Genomic DNA, 22103 nt, shown 5'->3' with positions numbered 1-22103 from the left:
CTAGTGATCATTAGACCAATTGGCTATTAGACCAAGTGATCATTAGACCAAATTAGAATTGGACTAAGTGTGTTTAGCCCGAATGTTGTTAGCCCATCTGAAAATTAGACCAATATCAGACCAACTGTACATGTCAGCACCACCACCACCTGCTTATTTTTCGTTTCTCGCCTAGCGCCATCATACGACGTTAAATTGCTCAGTGCATGCAGGACCGAAGTGTGTTAAATCTCTGCTCTGAGCTGATCAGTGACAAGGACGTTATTACATTGAATTGTATTTTTAATAAAGTATGTCTCTGGATTTGACAGTTTTGAATAAAGCTTCGCTGATGAGCACAAAATACGAGAACACAAAACGGGAAACCCTCGCGACATCATGAAACTGTCTAAGAAGTGAACTTATTCTCTCCACTCTTGTCACCGTTCGTCGTTGTTCATCTCTCCCCCATCTCCAGTCCTGGCCCTGGCTTGCAGTGCCGCGGTATTAACCCGAACGAAATCCCAGCAAATTTTCGATCCGACATTCAGTGCTTCTGAGCTGTCGCTGAAACCGTTGTTTTCTGTAAGTTTCTGTAGCCTAGGATGGTTATTTTGTCATTTTCCCATTTTGTTTATTTTCTTTGACTAGTGTTTTCTTCAGCTGTTTTGCATTTCTGTTCCGTCATGTCCGTCGCGTCTGACTTTTTTTTGTCTTTTTACTAGGCCTAATTTTAGTTTTTTACTTTTTTAAAACAAATTGAGAGGGTCAGAGTTTAACTTTAGTAATTCATTTGCATTTCTTTTCAGCACTGCCCTTGCACTTTCATGACTTTGTAGTTTAATCTAAACTGAGATTATTATAATAACCTGGCTTTGTGGGCCTGAGCCCAGGACTTGTCCGTGTAATAAGGCACAGGCATGACAGGGTACTCTCCAAAATGGGGTAGAATGGCAATGCCAATGGGGTCGCAAATGCACCCCAAGTAAAAAGGGAAAAAATAAATTATGCACTTACCTCAATTTTATGGATGAAGGTCTATTGTGACACAAAATCCCGACATCGAGGCAGTAACTGGACCCTCGAAAAAAGGAAGTTCTAAGGAAAATTTGACAAGCAAAAAAAAAAATTAAAAAATGATGTTCATTTTGTCCCAGGTAAAATTTGACAAGCCCCCTCCACCCCCCAAAAATAAATAAATCTTGGGTAAGGAAGACATATCCCCATTGAAAATATTTGCTTCAATTAAAAAAAAATGGGGAGGGGCACACTTGTGTATGAACAACATTTACATTAAAAACTCTCAAAAGGGAGGGCATAGACCGGAAACCCCCCCCCCCCCCCCCCGTTGTATCCGCCACTGTTGTAAAGAGTTTACAAGGGGGAACAAATCAGCACATTTGGGCCTGCATTATTTTCCATTTACTTTAGCTTGTAATAGATTACAGTGGCAAGTCAGCAACCTATACACCAAGGACCAAAACAGTAGGGTGAACGATTCAGTAGCAGAATGTCAATGAATTCATTGGACCATTTTCTTCGTTATGGGTCGAGTGTGATCTGTGTTCAAAAGGGCCGTCTGTGCTACTGCTAGCCAGAGTTTTTTTATTTAGAACGCTATTTTGATCTTGCAAATTATCCACATCTGAACAATCTTGAGATTATTTACAATGGAGACGCAATCATCGTGCTTGTTTGCTGGATTAAACACAAGATTGCGATCCCAAGTCAACTTGCGATTATTTCCAAAATAGCGTGCTATTTCACAAATTATCTTGCTAATTCGCAAACTTGTGCAGATTATTTGTTCTCTCACTATTTATTTTGTATTTGATTACAAATACAAAATATAATTTTCTCCTCATTGTCAAGTGAAACAATGATAATTCCTCTTTATGGAATTATTTGTACCATTAAGTTGGTCCATATTCAGCTCAATAAAAAACATAACAAATAGTGATTGAGGGACTTGAAAATCTACCATGTTTCATTTGCATGTTGCTGAGTTGTGCATACATGTACCTGTACATGTAGATCATTGTTTTTGAAAAATAAGTCAATCTTTAAAATGTAATCACTATCTTATTTTACATTTGATGTTGATGAGATTTTCAGTGTTATGCTTGGTTGATTTTTCTTTTATTTATTCAAATAAACATTTTTGTGAACTTTTAAAGGAACTATCTAGATCAAACAGAAATTCAACTTTTATGAACATACATGTACATGTAGCAAGGTGTTGTTTTCAATGAGCGCACCTATTTTTGGGCAAGTCCAAGAATTCGCGCGCGTTACGTATGGGACATTTCAGAGGCTTTAATGACCTGAAAAATAGTGTTAAATGACTTTGATTAGATTGAATACCCTCATGATGGTAGACATCTAGGAGAAGAATAATCATGCAAAAAATTGTGACATATGACCTTGATCTTGACCTTTTAGAGCGAAAAGATGCGCCGTTACGTATGGGACGCAGAGAAAAGACAATTTTTAATACATTAGTTTCAAGTTGAGAATTCTCTGAAAGTATTTCACTTGACAACTTGAAACTTAGTGTGATAGAAGTCTCAATACTATAGTACATTTATGGCAAGTTTCATGTCATAAGCCAAATCCCTCTAATTACAGACTCTAATTAAACAAATTAATGACATGTTACGTACACGTGTGGGACAGTTATGGGACATTTTGTCCCCATAGAGAACGTACACAATTTTCCCCATAATTCAAAAATTGAAATAATTTAAAATATGGAAATAACAAAAGAGTTTCTTTCTTTTTAAATGTTCTACTGAGACATATTTGATATCACTGAAGGGGAAATTAGCCATTTCAACCTTTTTATTCCATGTTTTTCATGGTTTTATGAATTTCTTATGTATTTCTATTGTTTTTATTTTTTCATATTTTTCCATTTTCACATTTTTTTTGGCTTCATTTGTATTCATTAATCAGTATTCATAACAAATCAGTGTTTAAAAACTAAAGAAAAGGTAAAATAATCAGTTTTTAGAGCACTCTTCAAATTTGTTTTTCTCCATTCACTTTGTACACAAATCTCCCCATTGACATTGTGTGTAAATGTCCCATACGTAACATGTTGTCCCATACGTAACAATTTTTTAATTAACTTTTAATTAAAAAGTAAACTCTATTTTTGAAACTTTTTGTGGTATAACATTTTCATACTTAATAAATTAGAACTTCCCAGAGATGCAACAATACAAGTATTGTATTATGAGAAATAACTTAAAAAAACATCCTCAAAATGTTACGTATGGGACATTCCATCCTTGGACAAGACCTAATTTGCATAATTAATTAGATGACACCACTTTTTTCTGCCAAAAGTAATAAGATGTAAGGGGGTCCATGTCCCACCTATGACTGAATCTCAGAAGTTTTGTTTTCATTTTCTATGAGTTTTTATAATTGTCCCATACGTAACGCCCATTTTACTGATTATGCAAATTAGGTGCCCCAAATTAGCATAAATATGCATATTATCAAATTTTTCTTAATGAAATTTTAAAATTCCACATTTGGGCTTTCTTACCCCACCAAAGATAACTTCTTAAATTAAAGATTAAATTTTGCCTTCCAGGGTGACCTTTTCTTGGACTTGCCCTTTTGCATAAATTTGCATAATTCAGATATTGCTTTCCTGGAAATAGATCAACTCTTTGGCTGCAATATAACATATCAATATAGTTTTTGCATAAAATAAGGATTATTTTTTGACTTCCGAGAGAATTGGCAAAGTAATTGAAGAGTTTCTTTCTTAATGCAGAATTATTCAATTACTGGCATAATAGTAGACAAAATGTATGGATACACAATGGCATGTGACATTGCTACACCCAAGAAAAGGTGTGCCCTTTGAATGACTTTTTAACCCACAATACAAAGACATTAGTTCTGTGTCATTCAATTGAACGGGTCTCCGGGGTGTCTGCTTTGTAGCTTTGTTGTTGATCTGATGTGGGGGTGTGGGCTCATCGATTTGTCAATAGTAAGCTTTCGATTGTCTGCGACTGTATCGTACATGTAGTCCTAGTTCACCGGAAGTGGTGACACTGCTCGTTCAGTATCACGTTCGTACATTGATGAAAACAAGTTTCGATTTAAGTCAACGTACCCATACCAGGCCACATCATATAGCAGCGTGATAGCAAGCGGTCCATGGGCCGATGCTCGGCCGGAGAATCAGGCGTAGCATCACGCTACAAACCAGTGGGGCGACTTTGAGTGCAACATTCGGACTCTTGCGCAAAAAGCTGAAAAAACACAGTTGTTTGGAAATAGAACATCATACCTATCGGACATGTAGTGTCTGAAAACACGACACACACTAAATGTAATGGAAAAGCTGGTAACAAGCAGTAATTTTCAGTTTACCAGCCCTGCTGAATCAACGAAACTCGAATATTGATGCGGCTTCATTCATTTTTGCTATAAAGCTTGGATGTCATCATGTATGAACTAGCGCTTGTTAGAGCACTTTGACACCGAACGTCAAAACCCCCAAATACGAGTCACAGATTTGTGCAGTGAACGAGAAGGCTCGTCACAGATTACATGTACTTCACGCATGCGCAGCGCTCCCGAAATTCCTTAATCTCGTACGTCCACATGGCTCGTCACAGAAAAGGAAAGGTCACTAACGCTATCTCTACATGTACATGATTGCACATGCCATCATTGGAATGGTTTTAAAGATAAATTCCAGTATTGGTAACGATCTCAAACTTACTTTTTACAGAATCTAATATAATGACCACCCAAGTGTCTGTTTGTGTGAATAAAAAATATGTGCCAAAGGATTTTGGAAGAAATTGTGTAATTGCTGAGAAATAAGCAAAATAAGCGGGGATTCTGTCACTTCCGTCGGGTCTTTATTCCAGCAATAATAATGCACTGTCCCACGTGTGCCTTTCTGTGTTGGTTATCTTCAGTGTGAACATTTTTCAGCGTAGATTTCAGGATTTCACAAAGTTCAGTTTATGTAACTGTACCAAATCTAGATCCTCGATGATATACTGACAATTAAGCCTGGTTTACAGACTTTCTCATGAAATCAGTGTTTACTGCAACTACTGGCATTTCTCTTTAAAGGGGAAGTTCACCCTGAAGAAGACTTTGTTGTAAAAATAGCAGAAAAAATAGTAAAAAATATTGGTGAAGGTTTGAGGAAAATCCGTTAAAGAGTAAGAAAGTTATTAGAGTTCAAAGTTTTGGATTTGTGACGTCATAAACGAGCAGCTGCCCCATGTGTTATGTAATATAAAACGCATGAATTTCAAATTTTATATGGTTCCTGATGACTTGATTTTGTTTTCTATTCATGATCGGGTGTGAAATGATTTGTCTATTGATATACAAAAGGTACAGTAAAAACCATTTTCAATTTTCTGAGAAAATGACATTTCATTGATTTTTTACCATTCGCTATGTACATGTAGGAATGCTGCTCGCATATGACGTCACAAATCAAATAATTGAAATTCTAATAACTTTTTAATTATTTGATGAATTTTTCTCAAACCTTCAACAATATTTTTCATTATTTTTTCTGCTATTTTTACAATAAACTTTTTGTCAGGGTGAACTTCCCCTTTAAGTACACACTGTAGTTATTTTGAAAAAGCCTCTAGAGAGGATAATTGTACTTAAACATTCATTACCAACTCTTTCGATATCATTTCACTTTTTTTTCTATTTTAAAAATGTTTTTTCGAGACAATGTTTTTCCATTTCAAAAATGGTCTTTTCAGTTTCTGAAAATCTGTAATTCCGTGACAACTTGATCCAAAAATGGAAATTCCGTTTTTCTCACTGAAGATGTACATAGCAATAATCTGAATTCCATTTTGCAAAGGTGAATTCCATGAATTTTTACATGAAAAATGTTAGAATGAACAGAATTTCTCTTTTATTTGCCGGTAAAACGGAAAATCACTGTCCCTAAAACTCAGTATATTTTGCAATGAAAATTGACCTGGATCCCATTGCATAAAAGTTATGAGAACTTTGTCATCCAACGGTAACTTGCATGGAATTCTCAATTTTCAATTGGCTGCTGATCAGCGTTATCATGGTACATGTACGTGTACATGTAGTTACCATTTTATGCAACGTTGCCCAGGGCTCTGTAACACAGGTTTGCGATAGATTGCAAATATGAAAGAACCGCTGCTGATTGGTCTGTCTCTGGGTCAATTCCATTGTGACTTATGGGACATTTGATACTTTTTTCCACATAACTGAGGTGCATATCTGAAATAGTAGCTGCACAAACATGGATTTACTTTATTAAACTGTAAGAAGAATACTTAAACTTACTATATACAAAAATGTATGCTTTCAGCTTGGTTGCATAGGGTGCTAGATATTCAGAAATGTCATTGTGACTTATGGGACATCGATGGACCACACAAATTGGGCTCTTTTGTTCAAAGTGCCATATCTATCTCAGTTTTATGACAATGTTTTTAGATTTGGGCTTGGAGATTAACTAGTGATAGGGCTCACTAACAGTACTTGAATTGGACTTGATTCATTTCATTTGTTTCAGTAGTTGTGTGCAATCGTGTGTGACTTATGGGACAAGTGAATGTGACTGATGGGACCCTATCTCATTTCATGGAATTTACATTTCCTCTCGATGACTTTTTAAGTCAAACTTAATTTCAGCATGAATAAATATTCCCTAATAAGATGACACCTTTAATAATTCATGCCATTGTGTCAGAAATAAATTCAACAAAGGGCAGAAACATCTTTTCATGCACTTCATTTATATAAAGGGAACATTAACCAAAAAAAAGCTTCCTTGTCATCAAGTTTTAAGAACTGTAATCAAATAAGTACAAAATAATCAATAAACAATTACAATCATACATGTAAATATTTAGCAAACAGATGAAAAATGAACAATTAGAAAGAATGTACACACTTTCAATTGTGACTGATGGGACATAATGATAGGACATATTTGTTACAGATGGGACAAATAAATGTTGCTTTTCTCTATCTGTCTCATACAGTATGGTAAGAAAATGACCTTTACAGTGTATTACATGTAAGAAATTAAGACATTAATGCTGCCATGAAGTATATCAATATTCTTGTTTATACTCTATTTTGTGTCAAATGCTCATATTTTTCATTAGCTGTTGATGTTTATGATAAAACAGATGGATATCAGTGCACAGGCAAATTTTTGGCAAAAATATTAAAATTTTGGCATAAATTTTTTTAAAATTCATTAATTGGACTGTCTAGAAAACGGTTGCAATCGCTTTCTACTATCTAAACTGCACGTACATGTATACTTGTATAGTAAAAAGTGTATTCATTTACATGGAAGATTTACCATTGTCTGTGCAAAAAATATGAAAATAATTGATTTTCATGAAAAATCCAAGATGGCCGCCAAAAATTGCCAATTTGGAACCCCATGGGACACGATTTGACAAAGGGAACATCAAGATTCATTAACTATACACTTCAGGCAATACAAAAATGTTGGTTAAAAATATACCATGGGGATGCACCCTATCACAACTTCTTTTTTTGCCAGCTGCTTGGGTTGATATGTCATCTCTTTCATAGAAATTCTGAATGCCTGTAAGGACATCATCATTTATAGAGTACCAAAGTGATGTTAGTTGTCATGGTGTAATGGCAGCCTGGTTCTAAACAAAATAACCTGGGGCCATTTCATAAAGCTGTTGTAAGTTAGGAGCAACTTTTCAGAATGACTAGTGATCCTTTCTTATATGCTAAAACATTGCCAATTTATGATGACATTTACCACAAGGATCATCGGTCGTTCTTAAAGTCGCTCTTAAGTTACGAAAAGCTTTATGAACCAGTGCCCTTTTACGACTATCAGAATGATGGTAACAACCAGGGACAACACACATCACCATTTTTGCAAATACAAATGTGTAAGACGATCATGCAGCTGCGACTAGGTTTAGAACCGGCGATTCGATGTTCATGACATTGTGACACCACCCTTTGGTCCTCTTTAAAGAGAAATTCCAGTAGTTGCAGTAAACACTGATTTCATGAGAAAGTCTGTAAAACCAGGCTTAATTGTCAGTATATCATCGAGGATCTAGATCTGGTACAGTTACATAAACTGAACTTTGTGAAATCTTAAAATCTACGCTGAAAAATGTTCACACTGAAGATCACAAACACAGATAGGCACACGTGGGACAGTGTATTATTATTGCTGGAATAAAGACCCGACGGAAGTGACCGAATCCGCGCTTATTTTGCTTATTTCTCAGCAATTACACAATTTCTTCCAGAATCCTTTGGCACATATTTTTTATTCATAAAAACAGACACTTGGGTGGTCATTACATTAGATTCTGTAAAATGTCATTTTGAGATCGTTACCAATACTGGAATTTATCTTTAAATGCGCATGTTCCTTTCTATTGGCAGGCGGCAGGAATGATTCTGAGAAAACTTGATTGCAAGCTTCTGAACAATTTTTGGGCATTTACAGGGGCTTTAATAGCTCTGCTCATGGTAGCCTTAAATGCATCTGAGGACTGGTGCTCTTATTTTGACAGGATCCAGAGGGTCGCTCAACTACAAAATTTGTGACTGATGGGACATTGACATAGGTTTTAATAGTTTCCATGGAACTACATGTATATACCAAGTTCACATCATATGTAAAACAGTGGATGCATACTCCAAGGGGACAAGAAAACCAAGAGAATGATCTGGACCTAAAAAATGAATAAAAGCTAGGGTGAAACAAACCCAATTTACCTGCACTCAGCTTTGCATTTTAGCGATCATATTCAGTTTTCTCCTTCTTTCTGGACTGGGCACACAATGCAAACTTTTTTGTTGTTGTTCAATGCACTGCCTATGATATTCAGACTGTTTTTTCTGACAGCATACTGTTCTCCAGCTTTTAAGCATTCTTGTCTCTCTCTTTGCTGTCATGGACAGCTTTAAAGTGGCATGGTTTACGAACTGTATATGTGACTTATGGGACATGTGACTTATGGGACTGAAATGTATGTCCCCCCAGTATAGCTATTTCAAGTCCAATACAGATGCTGCTTGATTTGTTGAAGCAAGCATGTACTATGGTAGATAAAAAAGTCCAATACTTGTCTCCAGGAGTCTATGGCAGCATATGAGGGAAACTTAATGCTCAAAACTGTGACTTATGGGACATCAAACATACACACCTTGAAATGTATTTTGTGCCTCACAGTTTAACTGCAGCATGTAAAACAATACAGCTAATGCTAAATTATAGCTTGGAGGTCACATGGACAGTGGAATTTTTCATCAGCAGCCTTTGCTTGCCAGGAGCCAGGGATGGGTGAAAGTTGTACATTTTCTATGAAATCTTAGTACCACAATGCAACAGAGTGTACATTGTGTATTTTATGAATGAATGAGGGTATAGTAAATATAAGTGTGTTTTTGTAAACCTTAAACTGTATACTTATAAACAGAATAATCAAAATTGCTCAGAAAAGAAATTTTTGAAAATGGAAAAATGCAACATTTGGCTGGAATTGACCTCTGGTCAGTTTTAAACCGAATGCATGTGTAGCATGGATATTGATTGGTCAGTTCAATTTAATAGCGATTGATCGCTATTCTCTGTTCAGGAGCCCTGGTTACACATATACATGTACATGTAATTCATCAAACAGAGTTGAAATCATTATGGTTTAAAATAAGGTGCAATCCAATAAACAGCATTGAGGACTAAGGGGGCACTGCTCAGTCTTGTAGAACTTAATTGATGAAAATGTAATCTGATAAAATTGGACCAAGATGAGTTTTCAGAGTTTTATAAAACAAAGGCAAACAGTAAGATCTCAAATAATATGTTTTTTAAATAATTTATGTTAACTACCAGCACAGCAGAATGAAAATCAGTTAAACACATTTCAGAACTTTTGAGGATACTTTTTGAAGTTACCAGCTTACATTTTAATCCCATTGCCAGGTGCATGTAGTTTACTATGCTATGTCAGTGTCTACAACTATAGAATTAATCTTCTGATAGTCACACTGTCCAAACGGGTCTTTGTACACCTATCTACACAGAGCTACCAAGTCTCACGCATTATGCGGGAGACTCAAGCATTTTGGACTCTTGTTCATCCCCTCAAATCTCTGTCTCACGCAACTATCACAGCCTATCCCCATATACATTGTACACAATGTCTGTGACCTCACTCAGATTCACAGAAAATCTCACGCATAGCTGGTCTTTGAACTTGGCATCTCTGCCTACATGTATTTTTTTGGTCTGTTTTTGCAGGGACTGAGAAGGAAGTATGGGTGGGTCTAGAGCACTGTTCTACCCTACTCTTTACTGGAACGTCCTGATGAAGAATGTGACTTCAAGGAATTGGTACGATAGAATAGACTCGACAGTTATATTAGGAGCTCTGCCATTTAGGAGTTACATTAATCAGGTGAGTATACATGTACAAGGTAAAAATTACACGGGGGCTCGAGGCGAATTGAATTTGCCCCCAAAATGCCCTACCGAGACCTGGAAAACTAAAAAAGATCCCCTGAAATTCACCTACATGTACATGTAGGGTCCAATGTAAACTTTACTGCAATCTGGCAAATTTGGTTTGGTGAGCTCTAAAGTAGCCCCGGAAAAAAAAATCCCTGTGAGTGTATTGTAGTACCTAATAGCACTTTATGCCCCAGTTCCAAACCACTCTACACCCTATTGATGCACTTCTGTCAAAGTACTTTTACCATGGCAAAGCATTCTACACCATGTCAAAAACTCTACAGTACCATGTCAAAACACTACACTCAGATTTAAAGCTTTCCAACACGTCATTTGGTCAAATCACTTTACACCCTGTCAAGTCAGTTCACATTATGTCAAATACTCTACACCAAGTCAAAGCACCTTACTACCTGCCAAAGTTCTCTACACCTTGCCAGAGCACTTTTTATTCTGTAAAGGAATTTACATCATGGATGTCAAAACACTCTACACCCATTCAGAGCACTCTAGTTTACACCCTGTCAGAGCACTCTGTCTTTAGTCTTTACATGCTGTCAGATCACCTTAACACCCTGTCAAGCACTCTACACTCTACATCTTTTGAGCAAAGTGCACATTTCATGACACCCCCCTTCCCCACTTTCCTGAAATAAAGTGAGAGAAAGTTTATAGTGACCCCCACCAGAAAATGATCAAAGTGTTCAGGTTGTGCCATCTTTTAGATATCAAATCTCTGGGCTCTCCCAACATTGTTGTCTACATGCAATCACACATCAGGAAGGAGTACATTTTCTGGTGGGGTTCATTAACTTTAAAAGCAGAACTGTACCTCTACACAACAAAAATCTCTTTGAAGATTTGAATTATTAAAACTACATGTAAATTAAATAAGGGCATGTTTAACAAAAAGTAATCATTATTAAACTTGCAAATGACATAAGGAGATAGAGTGTGTTCCATAATCAGTGAATGCAGTGTTCCAGTATACCCTCCCTACCCAAATAGGGACTTACATGTAATGCACTTTGTAAAAACCCGCCCCTTCACTGTCTTCTGAAAATAGCTTTCATTTACTTTGAAAGGTAGGCAAGAAAAATCTTATTTGTCCTATGTTTTTGTGTGGGGTTTCTGATGTTGTTTGGCATTTCTATTAATTTACAAAGTGACTTTTTCAAAACTTTTGTTTGAAACCAAGCCTTTTCCAAAATCACAGGAGCTGACAAACAGAGCTGTGTATTGTGTACTAGAACTTCACTCTTCACTTTCTAACCACATTGAGCTACATGTATAAAGCAACCAAATTGTATTGCATCATAGGCATTATTTTATGAATATTTGTGATGAGTTTGAATACTGCTCCATGTTTTAGTTGTTAAGGTGTAGCCTTACATGTACCAATGTTTATGCAGTGCTTGAACAGAGACATGAGAACAAATGCAGAACCTGTGTTACTTTCAACTATTGAAATTCCTTTCCACCGAGGTCATACTTTGTGTGCAGCCACTGAAGCATAGCGACTGAAAGCAAGATCAAAGTATATTTGGAGTCAATAATACTGGCAAATTGTCACTTAATCTACTACACTCATTTGGTGTACTAATGTTTGGTATCACTATCATCCCACAATGTGTAGTTGGTCTTAATGGGGAAAAATTGTAACAGGGGCTCGGGACGATTTCACTTTATATAGCCCAGGGGGTGTTTCACAAAGATTTAAGTATGAATGTAATAGAGTCGCACTTAAAGTGGAAGTTCACCCTGAAGAAAACTTTGTTGTAAAGATAGCAGTAAAAATAGTAAAAAATATTGGTGAAGGTTTGAGGAAAATCCATTAAGGAGTAAGAAACTTATCAGAGTTTAAAGTTTAGGATTTGTGACGTCATAAACGAGCAGCTGCCCCATGTGTTATGTAATATAAAATGCATGAATTTCAGATTTTATATGGTTCCTGATGACTTAATTTTGTTTTCCATTCATGGTCGGGTGTGAAATGATTTGTCTATAGATTGAAAACCATTTCCAATTATATGAGAAAAAAATGAGTGAAAACCATTTCCAATTATTTTATTATATGAGAAAATGACACTTCATTGATTTTTTTACCATTCGCTATGTAGGAATGCTGCTCACATATGACATCACAAATCAAATAATTAAATCCTAATAACTTTTTAATTAGTTGATGAAATTTTTTCAAACCTTCGGCAATATTTTTTATTATTTTTTCTGCTATTTTTACAATAATTTTTTTGTCAGGGTGAACATTTCCTTTAATAATAAATGTCTCGTTGTGCACAGTATAAAAGGCATGACAGTACTGTTCAGATCATGCCAAGAGGACGCACACTTGTGTGTATTGATCAATAAGACTGCATGTTGCATATCTTGTACGCGTCGGGCCGTCAGCATTTAAGTGCAACCTAAAGTCATTATACTTGTAATCTTTGTTAAACACCCCATGTTTTCCCCAAACCGACTACCGTGTACAAAAATGTAAATATTATCTGATTGTGATAATTTGCATGGTCAATACACCCTGTGTACTACATGTAGACCCAGTGGACGGATATTTCTAATTCCAGCCAAGCGTGAGCTCACTCACTTCAATTCAGTACCTGTTGGAAATCTTAAAAGGATCACATTATTAGGCATTGTGCAAATAAAACATTTTTACCCACATGTGGTGATCTTCAAATTTTCTGCACGAATGAAGAGATGAACCGCACTGTTTGCATCCATGTATGTGTAAAGCTTGGGTAAATACAGTCCTGGATAGATTTCTCAGGGGTGATCATAGACCTAGAGAGAAAAAATACATACGGGGCTTTTGGCACGTCCCCTTCCCCCCCATGCTCATAAAAGCCCAGGCTAGAATTCTAGAGTCCATTAGTACAGTGTAGAAAAGTTTTGCTGATGTGCTCAAAAAGTAGTTCAGGAAATTGGAGCGTTTCATGAAAGGACTTGTCGGACGTTTTATCTGACAAGTCCTAATTTATCTGACAGTTACCATAGTAACAGTGCCTCTCAGCCTATCAGAATCGAGTAATGTCAGATTTGACAACATGTTGGACAAAAATGTTGATGAAGCGCTCCCCTGGTGACCACATTGTAAATGTGTCAAGCAAAGTCTTTACATTTCTCACGAGGCTGGTTTCTTTTAAAGTATGTATTTTTTGTATGTAAAATTAAATCAAACTCGGAGACAAATCCCAAGTTAAAGTTCAATCCGCTGTATTTTAACAGGCATTACATGTACCTGTACTTCTTGATAGCATCAAATAAAAAAAGGAAGAAAACAGGAGTTTTGGGTGGAGATAGCCTGATGAATAGAAACTTGCTTTGTCTTCAGCTATTGTGCAGACAAACAGTATTGATGTTTGTACAGCTGTGGCGGCTCAGCTACAGCGGAAGAAATATGATCTACTAGCTATTAATATAGTTATGGACCATATTATATAAATGGCAACTACATGTACAGTATGTCAACACTATTTATTAAGTTATTCATCAAGATATATTGTTGCGATGGTATACATGTACACTTAAAGAATTCCAATTAAAGAATTCCTCAGACAAACATGGACTCTATTGTGGCCGTATTCTGATAGCAGGTTTAACTCAGGTTTAAAGTTGTGGTTTTAGTATGGATTGCCAATTGTGACATAAATCACTAATGGTAGAGATACCGGGGGGCCACTTCCATTCACGAGTGGATACCATGCGCGACCATGGGGTCTCGAAAAGCACCCTAAACATGTAATTTCCATTTTCTGAAAATGCACCCCTTAACAACAAGTATTGGCGTGTGAAATCCTACCCTTAACAAGTATTGGAAACAAAACGATACTCTTATTGGTAATATTCCCTGAAATGAACCCCTAAACAAGTACAGGAATGTTTTATTGTTACGGGTCCTTCGGTCGTCGGCTTTACCTTATTTGGTTTAGTACGACCCCACCTTCTACACCTCGTGCAAATCGGACTCTAAACACGAAATTTTTGGGCAAAAAGGACATCCTTTATAAAACATTTTAATTTTGTTTTATCATCCCCGCATATTCGACCCTAAACACGTAATTTTCCTAGCGAAATAGATACATGTACCCTTTTTTCATTATTTTTGTGTTTTTGACACTCTTATCACGTTACGTAAGTAACGTGCCCTATCGTGAAAAAGACATCCTTTTTACGTGTTTTTTTGGTCGCACATGGTATCCACTCGCCAATGTAATTGGCCCCCCCGGGTAGAGATATCATATTTCAGCTCATTTGGATCTCAAATCATTCTGTAATTGTCAAGGAAGTATAAATAGATTATTGTCTTCACTATTGATGAATCAGGAAAGGGCACAGTAAACATAAGAAACGTTCAACTTTAATATATTAAAAAAATTTAGTACTTACATACTGGCTACCCATACTTAAACCACAATTTTAAACCTGAGTTTAAGTTAAACCTGACTTCAGAATACGGGGCCCTTGTCATGATGTACGTCACTCTGATGGGCCAACCAGCTCTGCCTGCTGCATGGTGTTCCCAATCACAGTGTTTTGTATTAAAACCTCAATTTAGAAATAGATTGGAAGTTCAGCCCAACAGAATTTTGAATGAAAGTGACATCGCCTGCAGAACGCTTGTTTGATATTTCTCTGTTCTATCAACTTTTATATTTTGGTGTACTTGCCCTGTAATAACTTGCATTTCATCTGCAAATTTTGAAAAGGTAAAAGAAAGAAGTTGCAGCAAAGAATAATTTCAAAATGAGAAAGTCTTATTAAAGTAATCAAATATTTAGATCTGGTTTAATAATGTAAACTTATCTTTGTGAAATAAAATCTTAGCTCAAAACCGATAATTCTGATGATCACTAAAACACAGAAAAGCATATGTGAGATAGTGATTGCTTGGAAAAATACCAGACATTTGATGGAATTCCGTGCTTATTTTGCTCATTTCTCAGCAACTACACACTTTCTTCCAGAGCCATTTAGCACATATTTTCTTTATTTGTAAATACAACAATTTGATTGGATTCTGTTCGAAGTCATTTTACTACAACCAGTATTCATAGGTGTTTTTTACGTGAGAAGGAACTCTCCTCTCATTCCACCAGAAGCACATTGTCTATTCTTGACAAAGTTTATTCATTCCTTGAACATAGTTGATTAATTCCTTTGTATGTCTCATTTTGTTTCTTTCAGCTGAAAGAAGAGAATGTAAAAGGAGTGATATCACTGAACGAAGATCATGAACTAAGAAGACACACTCCGACTGTAGAGGTATGTTGGTCACATCAGAAAGGCCTTTGAATATACCGGGTTTGAGAAAGTATAGGGGAAATATTTTTATCCAAGATTGGTTCGGCAATTACTATTTACTACTACACATTTGTTCATGTAATGTTCTCATGTTTGTTGATACCCTATCATACATGTAGTTCACGTTACTAACCCTATGCTAGGATAAAAACAGGCTTTAAAAGGTGTAAAGTTATTACGTCAAGAAAGTAACGCAGAGTCGACTGTATCCAAGTCGACTTTCCCTCTTATTCTGTACCCCGCGATTTTCCACTAATCTTTGCCTTTTCCGGTAGTCTGATTTTTTTTTAGTGTCCGATCTTCTTGATTGCTAATTTCATAATTACTTTAAGGAACCTGCAGACATTACAAACTCTGCTTTTTATGCAGGTTCCTTCATATTTCACTTTATTTACTGCCATTATGCATGTTATATTTTGTATTTTGTATGTAATCAAATGTATTTCTTGTATTATGTATTATTTTGCTATCTTGTAAAATAAGTATGAAAATAAATTCACTTCAATTCAATCGTATCTTTGACAGGAATGGAGAAAGCACGGCATGGAGCACCTCCAACTGCCTACCGTGGACTTCACCGAGGCACCCAGTCTGGAGTACCTCGAGAGGGGCGTAGAGTTTATCCAACGGCATGCTAATGAGGGCACCAGTGTGTATGTACATTGCAAAGCAGGAAGGACAAGGAGTGCTACTCTGGTAGGGTGTTATCTTATGACGGTAAGTGAAGGAGCGATGATCTTGGGGAAGAGGGGTGGGGGCTGCCAGTGGTGACGCGACATACAGTGGTGCTCAAAAGTTTGTAAACGCTACCAGAAAATAAACATATTTATGTATAAAGTTCTGCCATGTTTTAGAAAGTAAATTGTGATGTCATGTAATGAAATATTACATTTCATTGTAGTGTTGTTGTGTAGTCTACATTCAACACTTGGCATAAAGGAGTGCATCTTGTGGTGGGGTTCACTATCTTTTGAGCACAACTAAATGCTCCTCCAACATTTGCTGCGGTTGTAATATCTCAGAGGGCATAGGTTAGAGTTAGAACTCTAATAGAGTTTTTGGTTCAGAATGGTGTAAAGATAAGGATTAGGGTTTATCAGAGCTGCCAAGTAGTACGGATTTTCCGTATTTAGTACTGAAAAATGAGAAGAATACTGATGGTTTCATGCAAAATACTGATTTCTCAAGTTTCAGTTTTATGTGTTGTCCTATGGTATTTCTTTGAAAATACTGATTTCCTCGGCAAAATACTGATTATCAGCTTTAAAAATACTGAAATGTTGTTGTTCAGGTTGGCAGTTCTGGTTTATTTAGTTTTGGAGGTTAGATTTTATGTTTGGCTTAACATGAAGATTTTTCATCAAAGCAACTGTCACCGGTGCAAATGTCATGTGACCCCACCAGCTTCCACCTGGACCATTTAAGCAGCTTACTTATGACCAGAAAATCCTTTTCTCATTTCAAGATTTTAACGATTACTATGAAGAAAATGATATTATGATCAGAATCCTCTTCTCATTTCAAGATTTTAACGATTACTATGAAGAAAAAGATTACATGGTATTAAAAAGTGCCTGCAATATATTCATGGCCATTGGCAAACACTGGCGAAATATTCTCGGGGCCCCATCTTACAAAGAGTTGTGATTGATCCAATCAACCACAACTATGGAAAGCCAGAAATGTCATCCTCTAGCATGTTTGTTCAAAATACATATTTTCTAGATATGATGTCCATTCATGACTTAATGATTTTCTTGAAAATTAATTCTGCTTATCCATGTTTACCAAGGACACTGTAATTCCTGAGGGAAAAATTATGACATTGATGGATTTCCATATACTTGAGGTTGATCGGATCAATCGTAACTCTTTGCCAAAGATCAGAATCAACTTGAACTGTGATTGATCTCAATCATGTAGTTAAGTGATAGGAAAGAACTTGTTAAACGTTTTATCCGACAATGCTCGTTTTGTAAGTCTGTTAGCAATGGTGCTTCTCAGCCAATCAAAATCAAAGAAATTTGTCCGATCCAACAACTTGTTGGACGATTTGTCGTATAAAAAACAAATGCTCCCCTGATGCTAAGCCCCGCCGCTGCGCGGGCGGGAGCCCAGGGGCTTACCGTGCATTTGACCATACTCACAGGACTAGCGTGATTTATGGTCTAAATATTTCTCCAAATGAATTCTGAAAATAGAAATTGTGCACTTACGACGATAATATGGATGAAGGTCTAACGAGTGGCAATTTCCTGACATCTGGGCACAAACTAAAAACCTCAAAAAAATGATAAGTTCTCTCTTTCTACCCCCGTCTCGATCGGCCATTTTGTTATAAATTGTAACAAAATGGCCGATTGGGACTGGGGTAGAAGGAGAGAACTTTTCGTTTTTTTTGAGGTTCCAGTTTGTGCACAGATGTCAGGAAACTGCCACTCGTTAGACCTTCATCCATATAATCGTGGTAAGTGCGTAATTTCTATTTTCAGAATTCATTTGGAGAAATATTTAGACCATAAATCACGCTAGTCCTGTGAGTGTGGTCAAATGCACGGTAAGCCCCTGGGCTCCCGCCCGCGCAGCGGTTACCCTGATGCCTGTGATGATCCTGTACAATATCATGTTTCTTTATTTTACCTTTCTTTTGTTTGTTTTAGATCAACCACTGCACTCCTCAAGAAGCCCAGACGTTCATGCAAGCAAAGCGCCCTCACATTCTACTCAAAGACAAGCATTTCAGAGCGTTATATCGTTATTATGATAAGCACGTGAAGAGGAATCGCCCCATCAAAACGAGTGAGCCAAAGGATGCGTAGGTAATGACTGAATGTTTAGTAGATTATAGTATTTCTATTCACAGATGCAATTCTTTTGGCTTTTAATAGGCCTGAGAACTTCGATTTTGAGGCATTGAGGCTTTGAATTGCACTGTATGTATGGGACTTTAATGTATTCTGACCATTTCATAGCCGGTGGGAACAACTGACTGGAATCCCTATTTTTAAATGGGAAGAGTTGACAGATGTCAAACCCAACCTTCATTACCAATGTAATATACAGGGCCTCGTTGCTTAAACGTTCTACTAGTATTATAGTAACTTTGCCATCCATTGATAACTTCCCTGAAATTCTTGATTCTGAGGGGACGTTGAGCATTGTTACCATGGCAGTAATACCATTGGATGGCAAAGTAATTATAGTGGTAACTTTTATGCAACTGGCCCAGGTCGAAGTAGTTGCTTTGACTTTGTCGAATATTCACATTCTGGAATGTCAACTGTATGAAGCTTACCTAGAGATTCTCATCGTGTGTAGTGTGCCCCCATCGTAACTATGCCCCCGGCTATTCAGGGTTTATGATCATTGTGATCAATATGATTGGAAAGTAGCATTGAACACTGACACACAGAAGCTTTCCAACATGCACCCATCAGACCAAATAGAGGAAACCAAAACCCAAGGCTAGAATTGATCTCATTGGAAAAGGTAAAATGAGAGGTGCATTTTCAAGCAAGTTTCATCAAAATTGATTATGAAATAAGAGAATTATGGAAGGTTAAAAAGTCTTGTTGTATTTGTACGGGGATCCTGAAATTGGCAAACATTTTTCAGAATGGTTGATTTTGTTGACAACTCTCCATTTTTTGTATTCACAAATGTTCATATTTTTCCTTTAATACTTTGAATATCTTTTTTATTATCTCCTCCTGGCCTTGGCATGTGTTCTGTGAAACAGATTTTCCCATGACATATGTTGTGCTGATCAGCAGGCAAGATACGATTTTAAAGATAATAGGGAAAATCTGAAAAGTTGTGTACAAAACAAATAGAGAGCTTTCCACAAAAAAATGTTTGCCAATGTGAGGATTCCCAAAGAAATACAACAAGACTTTCCAATCTTCCATATTGAAAACTCCCTTTTTTTATTAACGATTTTCATGAAACTTTTAAAGTGCTTCCCTCATTTCACTCTTCAATACGATTAATTCTCTCCTTGGGTTTTGGTTTCCTCTTATGTGATTTTACTCTTATCATGAGCGCATGTTGAATATCAAAAGTGCACTTTGTCTTCATTGCTGTATTCTATTTAGGCAGTACCAGGCACTTACATGTATTCGAACAATATTTTTTAATTAATTTGTTTAAATATGGCTGAAGATGGTTTTAGTGACATGGTACAATCTTGAGCAGGCGTTGCAAGAATCTTACGATCAGTTGCAAGTCCATTTTCGTTCCCGAAATCAAGCATATGCTGTGCAATTAATTGCAAATTTGCGATTGATTGCTAATCTGCTCCATGAGACAAGGAGTGTAATCTGACTTGCTATAGCTAGAAGTGATCAATCAATTGTGAAATTGCACCAGAATATTTGTGATTATTTGCCAATATTTTCTTGCAACACCCCCTGAGATTGTATGTACATGTATATTTCCTTTACGTTTTGTGTGTTTTAATGTTATGTGTATCTTTGCTTTAGTGTTACCTTGGAGGGAGCTGTAATATCATTAGGGGTGGAGCTCCTGGGCATTGAGGGGATGTAGATGTATGAACTGCAACCAAAAATGGGAGGAAAAGGAGAGAATAATGGGAAGAAGATGAGAAAAAAAGTTTTACATAAAAGGAGGATATTGTGTGAGACTATATTACATGTACATGTATCTTGGCAATTGAGGGAAATCTTGTCCCCCCCCCCCTCTATCTCAAAATTCCCCTTATTATTATCATGAATGAATACTCAATTCCAGAAATCATTGTCAAAATTATATGTATTCTATTGTGGCATGTACATTTAATAATCAGCCATCTGCCTTGTATAGTAAAACAATATGCGACAAGATCTGTCTTTCAATTTTGTATTTAAGTGCACTATTTTTCAATGCAAATTTTATATGTTCACTATAGGGCAAGTCCAAGAAATGGTCACCCCAGAAGGCAAAATTTCATCTTTAATTTAAGAAGTTATCTTTGGTGGGGTAAGAAAGCCCAAATGTTGAATTTTCAAATTTCATTAAGAAAAATTTGATAATATGCATATTTATGCTAATTTGGGGCACCTAATTTGCATAATTGTTAAAATGGGCGTTACGTATGGGACAATTATAAAAACTCATAGAAAATAAAAACAAAACTTCTGAGATTTAGTCATAGGTGGGACATGGACCCCCTAACATCTTATTACTTTTGAGGGAAAAAAGTGGTGTCATCTAATTAATTATGCAAATTAGGTCTTGTCCAAGGATGGAATGTCCCATACGTAACATTTTGAGGATGTTTTTTTAAGTTATTTCTCATAATACAATACTTGAATTGTTGCATTTCTGGGAAGTTCTAATTTATTAAGTATGAAAATGTTATACCACAAAAAGTTTCAAAAATAGAGTTTACTTTTTAATTAAGAGTTAATTAAAAAATTGTTACGTATGGGACAACATGTTACGTATGGGACATTTACACACAATGTCAATTGGGAGATTTGTGTACAAAGTGAATGGAGAAAAACAATTTTCAAGAGTGCTCTAAAAGGTGATTATTTACCTTTTCTTTGGTTTCTTTGGTTTTTAAAGACTAATTTGTTATGAATACTGATTAATGAAAATAATTGAAGCAAAAAAATTGTGAAAATTGAAAAATATGAAAAAAATAAAAAACAATAGAAATACATAAGAAATTCACGCAACCATGAAAAGCAAGAAAAAAAAATGTTGAAATGACCAATTTCCTTTTCAGTCATTTCAAATGTCTCAATAGAACATTGTAAAAGAATGACACTCTTTTGTTATTTCTATATTTTAAATTATTTCAATTATTTGAATTATAGGGAAAATTGTGTACGTTCTCTATGGGGACAAAATGTCCCATACGTAACTGTCCCATACGTAACATGTCATTAATTTGTTTAATTAGAGTCTGTAATTAGAAGTATTTGGCACATGACATGAAACTTGCCTTAGATATACTATAGTATTGTGACTTCTATCACACTAAGTTACAAGTTGTCAAATGAAATACTTTCAGAGAATTCTCAACTTGAAAAAAATGTTTGAAAAATTGTCTTTTTTCTGCGTCCCATACGTAACGGCACATCTTTTCTCTCTAAAAGGTCAAGGTCGAGGTCATATGTCACCATTTTTTGCATGATTATTCTTCTCCCAGATGTCTAACATCATGAGGGTATTCAATCAAATCAAAGTCATTTAACACTATTTTTCAGGTCATTAAAGCCTCTGAAATGTCCCATACGTAACGCGCGCGAATTCTTGGACT

At 36.2% G+C, this 22103-nt stretch overlaps 1 protein-coding gene across 1 annotated transcript; it reads left to right on the top strand.

The window, feature by feature from the left end:
- The first annotated feature begins 209 nt into the window (after nucleotides 1–209).
- Nucleotides 210–20529, top strand: LOC121420174 (phosphatidylglycerophosphatase and protein-tyrosine phosphatase 1-like). The gene is made up of 5 exons (XM_041614721.1): nucleotides 210–564; nucleotides 10304–10460; nucleotides 15719–15796; nucleotides 16361–16552; nucleotides 18496–20529. The coding sequence occupies exons 2-5, from the start codon at nucleotides 10320–10322 to the stop codon at nucleotides 18652–18654; spliced, it is 570 nt and encodes a 189-aa protein (XP_041470655.1). The 5' UTR covers nucleotides 210–564; nucleotides 10304–10319; the 3' UTR covers nucleotides 18655–20529.
- Nucleotides 20530–22103: the final 1574 nt, after the last annotated feature.

This window comes from Lytechinus variegatus, chromosome 8, assembly GCF_018143015.1.
Source record: "Lytechinus variegatus isolate NC3 chromosome 8, Lvar_3.0, whole genome shotgun sequence".
Classification (NCBI taxonomy): Eukaryota; Metazoa; Echinodermata; class Echinoidea; order Temnopleuroida; family Toxopneustidae; genus Lytechinus; species Lytechinus variegatus.
Note: the sequence above shows the minus strand (reverse complement) of the source record. Positions and strands in the feature narration are given on the sequence as shown.

Excerpts from the sequence above, each read along its gene's own strand:
- LOC121420174 (XM_041614721.1), top strand. The coding sequence starts at position 10,320 with ATGGGTGGGTCTAGAGCACTGTTCTACCCTACTCTTTACTGGAACGTC. Across the intron at positions 10,461-15,718 it reads TTAGGAGTTACATTAATCAG|CTGAAAGAAGAGAATGTAAA; the intron begins GTGAGTATACAT and ends TGTTTCTTTCAG. Across the intron at positions 16,553-18,495 it reads TAGGGTGTTATCTTATGACG|ATCAACCACTGCACTCCTCA; the intron begins GTAAGTGAAGGA and ends TGTTTGTTTTAG.